General features: G+C 38.1%; 1 protein-coding gene and 1 pseudogene across 6 annotated transcripts; both read left to right on the forward strand.

Moving 5' to 3' along the window:
* LOC142532328 (uncharacterized) overlaps positions 1-1,348 on the forward strand; it is a 32,324-nt pseudogene extending 30,976 nt beyond the window's left edge.
* LOC142532236 (pentatricopeptide repeat-containing protein At1g80550, mitochondrial-like) lies at positions 198-5,199 on the forward strand. 6 transcript variants are annotated; one of them, XR_012816542.1, is made up of 4 exons: positions 198-271; positions 1,211-3,001; positions 3,187-4,996; positions 5,033-5,199. XR_012816542.1 is itself a non-coding variant. In XM_075638547.1 (3 exons), the coding sequence occupies exons 2-3, from the start codon at positions 1,570-1,572 to the stop codon at positions 3,216-3,218; spliced, it is 1,464 nt and encodes a 487-aa protein (XP_075494662.1). In that variant the 5' UTR covers positions 198-271; positions 1,211-1,569; the 3' UTR covers positions 3,219-5,199. The 6 variants fall into 6 exon arrangements, 4 of the variants coding, with proteins under 4 accessions (XP_075494662.1, XP_075494664.1, XP_075494665.1 ...); XR_012816543.1 differs by having other exon boundaries at positions 3,187-4,113; positions 4,180-5,199; XM_075638547.1 differs by having other exon boundaries at positions 3,187-5,199.
* Positions 5,200-11,300: the final 6,101 nt, after the last annotated feature.

Raw genomic sequence — 11,300 nt, forward strand, 5'->3', positions numbered from 1 at the left:
TTCTTGGTTAGTAATCAAATACTCATATAATTCATCAAATCAGACACTAAACACATATTCTATCACTTAATTTACAAAATCTGATAAATATTTTATGAACAACTTTTTACATGTTTTAAGGTTTAAAATTCTCGAAGAAAACTTCAGAATATCGTGCCCTTTTTACGTTCACTGTCATTAATATACAACTTAAAAATTATATCGTGCCCTTTTTACGTTCACTGTTTCTTCTCGGCAGGAATTTTTCGCAAATCAGAAGAACGCGAGGAAGGTACGACCTTTTTCACCACTTTCTTCGCCCTCGCCCTCTACCATGGTCGCTTGCTTCTCTGTAAGAGTTTACTCAATCATCTTTAGGGATTCCTTGGTTGCGTTTGTGTAAGTCGCAGCAGATTGTCCTTGCTACTGTAGAGATACGGTGATAGATATAGTATAGAACACAGGGCCCGTGGATAAATGGATTTCTCTGTGTGGGATGAATTGTAAGATAAGAGTATTAATTCTCAGTTTTGGTTGAATAATAATCGTTTGCCGTGAACTAGATCCTAGTTATAGTCATTGTGAACGTAGTTTATAGGTTGAGATTTATGGGGGGTCGAATGATGAGTTATCGATGGCTTAAACTATTTTTTTAAATGAATTTTTCCACAATTATCAAGAATTAGATAGTATGATTGTATGGGTCTAAACTTTCATTGCAATCACGTTACTGTGCATTATCAGAAACTATGACTCATATTTTGTGTAACATCATTTTCCATATTGAAAGTTTCCACCATGATTCACCTCTTAATTCCTCTTTTCAGTAGGGGCTAACTTGTGATTAGCTGTTCTACCATATTCGAACTTGAGGTGATTTGAGGGAGTTCGTTCACTTCTAATGTCTCTTCCCTTTGCACATTTACGGAGTTCACATCCGCAAAATCCTCTGAGTTAGGTTGCTGTAGTATAGTAAGTACGAAACATATCTGTTTGTCTTTGAAAGGAAAATAGGATTCTAAAACTGTAATTAGGCAATTAAATTCTAAGGAATGAACTAATTTTCTAAATAATACTTTAGAGATTACATTGCTAGTGAGTTGCTTTTTGGAGATTTGCGCGAGCTCTGGCTTTTGTGGAGAGCTCTTGTGTTGAATAATTATTTTTATTTATATTTTCGCACTTTCAATTTTCATTGCCTCCTCAATAACTGTTGATGTGGCTTTTACAGGTGATTCAGCAGGAACAGCACTTCTGCTATCCACTAGGCCCGCTTTGCTTGTCTCAAGTTCACGTTCTTCAATTGCCAATAACTGTTATCAACTCCATTAACTGGTCTTTTGTTTTATCTCTGAACATGCACAGTTAGTGGGTCTGGTGATTTTGTTTATAAAGCTCAAAGTTTATTGTTGGACTTTGATTTTCGTGGTCTCAGCATTCCACATATTTCTGGACCCCATTTGCCGATATTTTGGGGCGAATTATGCCAAGCATTAAAGAGCCAATTTAAATTTTAGTTTGGTGTTGACCCAAATGAAATTTTTATTTTGGTCCAAACGACGTTGAAGTCTTTGGTAATCCAAAAGTATCATGCTCTTTTCAATCCCCTCCAAAATCCAATGTTTATACTTACCTCTCTCTTTTCTTCCTTCCCACCTTCAATTTCTTGTGTGTTACCGCAATTTCCTTACCAAGGTACCACCATTTCCTCCAAACCCTATGACAAACTCCAGTGAAAAGCGCCCAAAATCGAATCTTTTTAACAGTACGACGACTCCGACCACAGCCCTCTTCAAGCATTCAGATTTTCTGCCCACTACTGTACTTGAAACCCTCACTTGTTACGATAATGACTGGAAGCTCGCCCTGGAGTTTTTTGATTGGGTTGAAATGAATTGCGGTTTCCTTCACACCACTCAAACCTTCAACAAGATCATTGACATTCTTGCTAAGGTTTTTGAGTTTGATACCGCTTGGAGAATGATAGAAAGAATGCGGAAAAATCAATGCACATTTCCCGATTATATTACATTTCGTATAATGTTTAAGCGTTATGTTGCTGCCCATCTTGTTAAAGAAGCAATTGATACTTTTGATAAGTTGGTAGAATATAATTTGAGGGATGAAACCTCCTTCTCGAATTTGATTGATGCTTTGTGTGAGTACAAACATGTGATAGAAGCTGAGGAGCTGTGCTTCAAAAATACGAGGGATGGTAATTATAATTTGTTGTTTGGTTTCAATGTTGAAAGTACCAAAATATGTAACATGATTTTACGGGGATGGTTTAAAATGCAGTGGTGGAGAAAATGTAGGGAGTTTTGGGAGGAGATGGATAGGAGGGGTGTTCCAAAGGATTTGTATTCATACTCGATATACATGGATATCCAATGCAAGAGCGGGAAGCCGTGGAAGGCAGTTAAGTTGTACAAGGAGATGAAGAAGAAGAGAATCCACTTGGATGTTGTGGCATACAACACTGTTATCCGTGCTGTTGGGATTTATGAGGGGGTTGATATGGCTGTGAGGCTGTATAAAGAAATGATCGAGTTAGGCTGTGAACCAAATGTCGTGACTTTTAACACAATTCTGAAACAATTGTGTGAAAATGGGAGGTGTAGAGAGGCACATAAATTGCTCAATCTGATGACTAAGAGGGGTTGTGGTCCAAACATAGTAACGTATCATTGCTTTTTTACGTGCCTTGAAAAGCCATCGGAGATTCTCAATTACTTTGATAAAATGATCGAAAGTGGGGTTAGACCAAGGATGGACACGTATGTCATGCTCTTGAGGAAGTTTGGCAGATGGGGTTTCCTTCGACTTGTTTTTCATGTCTGGAAGACGATGGAAGAGCATGGGCAGACCCCCGATGCGTTTGCATATAATGCTTTTATTGATGCTTTACTGCAGAAAGGTTTGGTTGATAAGGCACACAAATATGATGAAGAGATGTTAATGAAAGGGCTTTCAGCTAAGCCACGAGTTGAATTAGGAACAAAGCAAGAGAGTGAAGAGCTTGGTATTATCTAATTTTTGTGTCACCATTTTTGAGACAAACATTTGTCCAGAAGCTCAAAAATCCTGTATGAAAGTTCAGATAGTGGGTTTATTAGTTTAATATATGCAGATTTGCAATATGGGCTGTTCAATATATTGGGCAATTTTACTATTAAGTTAAAGATGTCAGGATGTGGTATTTGATAGGACAAGTTGGTGAGTTTCAGTCAGGAATATGATGGAGATCAAGAATTTTATGATTTTATTATTTTACTTGTCTGAAACACGGCCTCGAAGTCGTGGAGCAAATTCCATGACGAGGTGTTTTGATGCTCGATGTTATTGACTTAGCTTCTGTCAGACTATACCCCTGAGAAAGTGGACACAGGATTGGACGAGCCTCGCCAAAGTTGGAGGGGAAGATAATATGGTCATTGCAATCTCGAATTTTCTGCACAATGCGCCAATCTTTAATCCATTTTAAATTTTAACTTATAACAATTACTGTTTTAATTTTTATCCATGTATGTTTTCTGTCTGATAGGCATTGAGAAGATTCTGGCATTTTTATCCGATTCACCCAAGAAAGTCTGTCAACAGGCTCAGAAATAGGATAGGCCCCAGATAGCTTCCCTTTAAACTGTAATTCTATGTTGGATAGAGCTTAATACATTGTCAAACTTCTTATCCCTGAAGAAACTACCCTAGTTATGGAAGTTCACAACCTTGAACAGAAGGTAGGGATAGTTATTTCCTTCGACAAGGGTCAGTTTTATGTATCCTGTCATGGCTTTTAACATTTAATTTATTCCTAAACTGTTTTACATAATGCTGTTATTATTACAGGAAACCTGGTACTATGTTTTTTGAATGATAATTATTGTTGGGAAAATAGGCCTTGGAACTCTGCAATTTTCTAATCGATGCCCTCTGATAGCAAAAGATATTTCAGAGAGGCACAAATTTTAGCTTCAGAAGTGTTTCCATCTTGCTGAAAACTTCCTGAATCTTTTCAGCAGTGTGATATGGTTAGTGCTGTAGATCGCTGTCCTGTTGATGGATTCACAATGAGCCTGCAATTGTCTCAGCTAAAGAAAATAAACCTTGAAGTTAAGAGAACCGGGGTTCTTTTCCGTCCCCAAGCTTGTGCAAGCATTTCTGTCTTCTTAACAGCTAAAGAAAATAAACCTTGAAGTTAAGAGAACCGGGTTCTTTTCTGTCCCTAAGCTTGTGCAAGCATTCCTGTCATCTTTACAGTTCAATGCAAAAAAAATAATAACTTGGAACTGAACACAAGATTAGACGGCATTAGTAGATAACCTGGTGTTGTAATACAAACCCAATGGGCCCTCCTATAATTCTTCAGTAGTTATACTTGGCTAAAGTTATCTCGATTTGTATATAATCTGATTTAAAATTGAATTAATAAATCCCTAATATATATCTTATTTCTATTTGCTGTTTATAACCTCTTGCTATTTGGTCATTATAATTTATCTTTTCAGTTGTAACATTTAAGGTGATTGCTGCTCTTACAATTCTATTTATGGCTGCAGTATGATCACATCGAATATCAAACTGAAGAATCCAGCTCATTCCCCGTGTTTTTTTTATGGAGTTATTTTGAACTGCTAAAGTTCCATCATTTTGGGTTTATGCGCGTGATCATGTGTGAACTTCAGTTGTGGCAGCATGGATGGTTTTATTTTGCTCTGGTTACTTAATACCTGACAAGTTTTCTGTGGCTAATTCTAGTTATTTGTTTTTAGTTTGAGAATGCTCGGGATACAGGAGTTGCTATCAGTGGAAACGACGCTATAACTTTGTCCGTCTTCTGCTTCTGGGCAAGAGTTGAAAATGAGTATGATTTTTCCTTATGTCTTTGCTGCTGGTGTAGTCATATTTGTGGGAAATATTCCAGGATCATATGCAGAAAGTTTGGCTATGTTTCTTTGCTGAAATTTTTAATGATGGTGATGGTATTACATTTGGCCACTTGTTCTTGTAATGAATAATGGTTTGATTCACAGTCTGGTCCGGTCCGGTCTGGCAGTGTGTGATTCTCAGCTTAGTTCATGACTCCATGCTAATTTATGGCACCCCCTGTTATGGGGCGGAGTGATTCTTAGTCCATTTTAGATGCATCTAGGTATACGACAAAAAATGTAACATTTACCCTACATTGAAAATTTTGAAGTCAAGATATCTAGTTTTGGTGATTGTGGATCTGGTTACGAGTACTGTGAACTTGCTCTTCCCATTTCGGTGTTACAAATTTGTTTGGTTAGTGCTTTTATATGTAACCGTTAGTATTTCTCAAGAAACTCACTTGCACACCTTTTTGAATTGAACATTTCGTTTCTGAGCAGTCCATTGTCGCAATATCGTGGCAGGTCTGTATAATTTTTTACATGTGGAGATGTAAAGCAACACTGGTTGGGTACTTTGAGTTTCGATACAATTGAATTTAATCTGCCCGAAAATCATATTCTTAATCGTTCATCAATGTCTTGAACTCCTGCCAAGAGTTCTATTATATTCACATCGGGTCTACTTCCTTCATATGTACCGATAAGGTCGAAGGAAATGTAGCGACGATTCAACTAATGTCTTGTTTCTGATACACACATTTCTAAGGATCTCCAAATTTATACTTGTTATAATATAATTTAAGGCAATCAAATATATGAATTCAGAATATCTTGGTTTATAATACTAATAATCCAAGATGGAATGTCGCCATACGACCATTCTACGTTCGACAAAAATACAAAAGCTTCACGTGCCAGACGATGCGTCACTCGATTCGTCGTTCTTCTCATGTGTTGAATGGAAATGAACTTGTCCGATTCCGTGTTATTGTAAAACTTGATGATTAGGTTCATTTACATTCTTGTTTTTTTGAAATTTTATTTCTACGTCTTCTCTTTTAAAGAAAATAAAAGTTTCACTACGTCTTCTCCATATTTTTTTTTTAAAAAAATAACAAATCACTATTGTTAGTTTTCTTTAGGAGGAAAAAATTTGGAATTTGATGGACTGGGCTAGAAAAAGATTGGTTTGAGTGGAGACTTTGAAATATATGTACGAAATAATGAGTTCAAATTAACGTTTTACAAAATCTCGCCATCATAAGAGGAGTATGTCTAACACGATTATTTTGTAATAGAAAATAATACTTTTATATGAATTTGGTAAGATCTTTTCATCTCACAAAATTAACATGTGAATAATCTCATAAAATTTTTTTTTGCTACTGGATTGCAAAATTTCATTAATAATTTAAACTTCATTAAAAAGTAAAATAGTACATAAAATAATTTTATGAATCATAATTAGCCTTGATTCATTCTGAGACTTTTTGAATAAATATTATAAATTAATTTTTTTAACAAATTATAAAAATTTAAAAGAATATAATAAAGTGGGGTTTGAAACCCACTTCATGGACTCCGACTCCTTGACCACAACAGGACCCTCGAGAATCTAGACCTTTGAATGATAAAAGAAAGAAGACCTCGAAACTCTTCTATTTTTTTCAACTTTCGTTCCATTATATTGTTAGTTTCTCGGTAATTTGAGATATACATATGAAAATAAAGAATAAAATTATTTATCTGGAAAACCTCTAAAAATTATTAGCGTAAAAATCACAGACAAGATGAAAATAATTCAACTATTATATTTTATTATGTACAACCACTCACTGTATTTTTAAAAAAAATACACATTTTCTTAATATAAGAGAACAAACACCTCACAATTATTATAGAAATAAGAGTTCAAATGATATAAAATGAGGGCAAGAACTCAAGGGATGTTTGGGATGCTTTTTAATGATGAAAGGACAAGTGATTTCTCATGTTTGAATGCAAAACATTAATCAAACCCTTCGACCAAATTTGAAAAATATCTACCAACTTTTTTGAATAAATGACTTACTGTTTGCCAACTTTTTGACTAGATGACTTGCTGATATTTCTCTTACTTGGAGATTTGATTGAGAATCAAACACATCTCCACACATCCTTTCAATATTTTCATTACCTGCTGCTTAGGTTTCTGCTAGGTCACTTGAAGATCTACACCACTCAAACTTATCAGTTTTCACTGCTTGGTCAGAAATCAGATATGTTATTTTTTGTATTGATCTTCTACATATCCACACTTCCTTCTACTACTATTTCCCGCACAAATTGAAATCGAACTCCAATGTGTTTCGTCCTGGAATGAAAGGCTGTATTCATTGCGATATGCAAGGCACTATGATTGTCACAAACAAACAAAACATTCTCTTGTTTGTGTCTGATCTCCTCCTATAACCTTTTAATACATATTGCCTCCTTGCAAACTTGAGTAGTTGCCATGTATTCTGCCTTCGTTGTAGATAACGTCACAACTGTTTGCAGTTTTGAAACCCATCTTACTGCTCCTTCTGGAAGTGTAAACACATAACTAGTAGTTGCTTTTCTCTTATCAGGATCACCCGCATAATCTGAATCGATATAGCCCCTGAGTGTAAAATCCGATCCTCCATAACATATTGTAGCATTTGAGGTAGCTTTAATGTATCTAAGGATCCTCTTAACAGTACTCCAATGCTCTCTTCCTGGATTTGCCATATACCGGCTAACTGTTCCCACTGCTTGAGCAATGTTTGGTCTTGTACAAATCACAGGGAACATCAAACTTCCCACTGCTGATGCATATGATACTCGATACATCTCCATCATTTCTGCTTCAATGCTAGGACACATTTCATATGATAACTTGAAATTAACAGGAAGAAGGGTCGAGATTGGCTTACTATCTTGCATGTTGATGCGTTTCAAGACTTTCTTCAAATAAATTTTCTATGAAAGCAAATTATTTATGTTACTTCTGTCTCGATGAACTTGTATCCCTAGAATCTTATGTATTGGTCCCAAGTCCTTCATATCAAATTCCCTAGCCAACTATGCCTTTAATCCTTGGACCTGATATTTGTTGGGGCCCACTACCATCATGTTGTCCACATACAACAGCAAAATGATATAATCATCACCAGGCCTATTGAAATACGTACAAGAGACTGCACTCAGTCTGTTGCATCCAAAGCTCATGATATAGGAATCAAATCTCCTTTACCAATACATTAGTGCCTGTTTGAGAGACTGCACTCAGTCTGTTGCATCCAAAGCTCATGATATAGGAATCAAATCTCCTTTAGCAATACATTAGTGCCTGTTTGAGACCGTACATAGATTTGTTCAACCTACAAACTAAGTTCTCTTCGTCTTTTTTCGCAAAATCTTCTGGCTCGAGCATATAGATTTTTTATTCAAGATCTCAATGCAGAAATGCTGTTTTCACATCTAGGTGTTCTAGATGTAGGTCAAATATCTCACATAGTGCCAACACTACTCTGACCATTGTAAGCTGGACCACAGGAGAAACTATCTTATTGAAGTCAATGCTTTCTTTCCAAGCATACTCTTTTACCACCAATCTAGCACGATACCGATCCACTTGATTATCACCATCACGCTTGATCTCATAGACCCATCTTTTACAAATGACTTTCCTCCCTCGTAGTAGTGTAACAAGATCCTAAGTTTTATTCTTGTCTAACGCCTCAAATTCTTCCTGTATTGCTATCATCCACAATGATACATCCGAACTTTGAGTAGCCTCGTGGAAGCTCGATGACTCATCCTCTGATAATAGAAAATATGAAATATTGCTTTCAGTGACATAATCTGAAAGCCAACCTTGTGGTCTTTTGTCTCGAGTTAACTGCCTCACATTAGAAATCTCAGACTCAACATGTTCTTGTTCTTCATTCTATGGTACTGCTTTACAAGAAATTTGACTATCCATTTTATTTTCCACCTGAAATATAGTAGTTTCTGAATTCAGTGTGCCTTTGTCTCCCTTTACTTTATCTTCTTCGAAGATAACTGTAACGCCCCAGATTCGACGACTGTCTTCACTGTATCAAGACGGGTCTTTCCAGCGTGCTTTTGTACTCACTCACACGCACCCTGGGAAACTTCCCAAGAGGTCACCCATCCCAAAATTGCCCCAAGTCAAACACGCTTAACTTTGGAGTTCTTAGGTGATGATCTACCGAAAAGAAGATGCACCTTCGTGATATGAGTAGTACATATCAAATCTTTTAAGCGCTCTTCAACTGTACAGTCCATTACATTGAACAGTCTCGAAATCCCTCTCATTCCGGTGTGGGATCGGTTCATTCATGTTCCCTCCACCTAGAAGCCTGCCAGGACCCGCTCATTTTCTATGCAACCTCATGGCACCGGCGATCAGCCCCCGCCCTCTTCGGCCCCGGGCCTCACATGCCCACCAGCTTCCGCTTGGTTCGTCCCCAAACCACACCGTACTAAGAGTGGTCGGCTCTGATACCAACTGTAACGCCCCAGATTCGACGACTATCCTCACTGTATCAAGACGGGTCTTTCCAGCGTGCTTATGTCCTCACTCACACGCACCCTAGGAAACTTTACAGGGGGTCACCCATCCCAAAATTGTCCTAAGTCAAGCACGCTTAACTTTGGAGTTCTTATGTGATGAGCTATCGAAAAGAAGATGCACCTTCGTGATATGAGTAGCACAAATCAAATTTTTTAAGCCCTCTTCAATTACGACTACTAGATCAGCAGTCTGCTGAACGATCTCTGGTCCTAACTCTGATCTCTCGCCTACTTCATCCCAATGAATAGGCGATCTACACTTCCTTCCGTACAGTGCTTCATAAGGAGCCATACCTATAGACGACTGAAAGCTGTTGTTATAGGTAAACTCCACTAATGGCAACTTCGATTCCCAGCTCCCTGAGAAATCAATGACACAAGCACGGAGAAGATCCTCCAAGATCTGAATAACTCTCTCTGATTGACCATCTGTCTGAGGGTGAAAAGCTGTGCTAAACAACAACTTCGTACCCATAGCTGAATGCAAACTCTTCCAAAATGAGGAAGTGAATCTCGGATCTCTGTCAGAAACAATAGAGATTGGGATACCGTGCAATCGGACTATCTCACGGATATATAACTCGACATACTGAATCATGGAGAAAGTCGTCTTAATAGGCAAGAAATGAGCTGACTTGGTAAGACGATCAACAATCACCCATATAGCATTCGAACCTCTAGCCGACTTCGATAAACCAACCACGAAATCCATGTTAATGTTCTCCCACTTCCACTCGAGAATGGGAAGTGGCTTGAGTAAGCAAGCTGGTCTCTGATATTCAGCTTTCACAAGTTGACAAGTCAAACACTCGGATACAAATCTCCGGATCTCTCTCTTCATACCGGGCCACCAATATAATATCTGCAGATCCTTGTACATCTTCGTACCCCCAGGATGAATAGAGTACGGGGACATATGGGCCTCAACTAATATGTCTGTTCGAATAGAATCGCTGCTAGGAACCCATATCCTATCTCGATAACGAACAATGTCATCACTCACTGTGTACAAAACACTGCCCTTCGCCTCATCTCTCTGCCTCCACATCGCCAACTGCTCATCAGATGATTGACTGCTGCGAATACAGTCTAATAATGAAGACTTAATCGTCAAGGTAGATAAACGGAGAACTCTACCTCGAGTATAAATATCTAGATCAAACCTCTGAATCTTACACTGAAGAGGCCTCTGAACTGTCAAATGAGCCATCACTGCGACTTTCCGGCTCAAAAATCCGCTACTGCATTAGCTTTACCAGGATGGTAGCTAATGTCACAGTCATAATCCTTGACTAACTCCACCCAACGCCTCTGACGCATATTCAACTCTTTCTGCGTAAAGAAGTACTTGAGGCTCTTGTGGTTGGTAAAGATCTGACACTTCTCTCCGTATAGATAATGCCTCCAAATCTTCAAGGCAAATACTACAGTAGCTAACTCAAGATCATGAGTAGGGTAGTTCTTCTCGTGGATCTTCAACTAACGAGAAGCATACGCTATTACTTTCCCATGTTGCATCAACACTGCGCCTAGACCGAGCTTCGAAGCATCGGTATACAATACAAAATCTCCGGGCCCAGAAGGCATGGACAAGATCGGCGCTGAAATAAGAGCTTGCTTCAAAGAATCGAAGCTCTTATGGCACTCATCGCTCCACATGTACTTAGCATTCTTCTTAGTCAATGACGTGAGTGGAACTGCGATAGAGGAGAAACCCTGAATAAACTTCCGATAGTATCCTGCTAGACCAAGGAAACTACGGATCTCTGATGCACTCTGCGGCACCTCCCAATCTCTGACTGTCGCAACCTTCGCTGGGTCTACCTCAATGCCACTGCTAGATATGAT

This window comes from Primulina tabacum, chromosome 18 (genome assembly GCF_025594145.1).
Source record: "Primulina tabacum isolate GXHZ01 chromosome 18, ASM2559414v2, whole genome shotgun sequence".
NCBI classification, from domain to species: domain Eukaryota; kingdom Viridiplantae; phylum Streptophyta; class Magnoliopsida; order Lamiales; family Gesneriaceae; genus Primulina; species Primulina tabacum.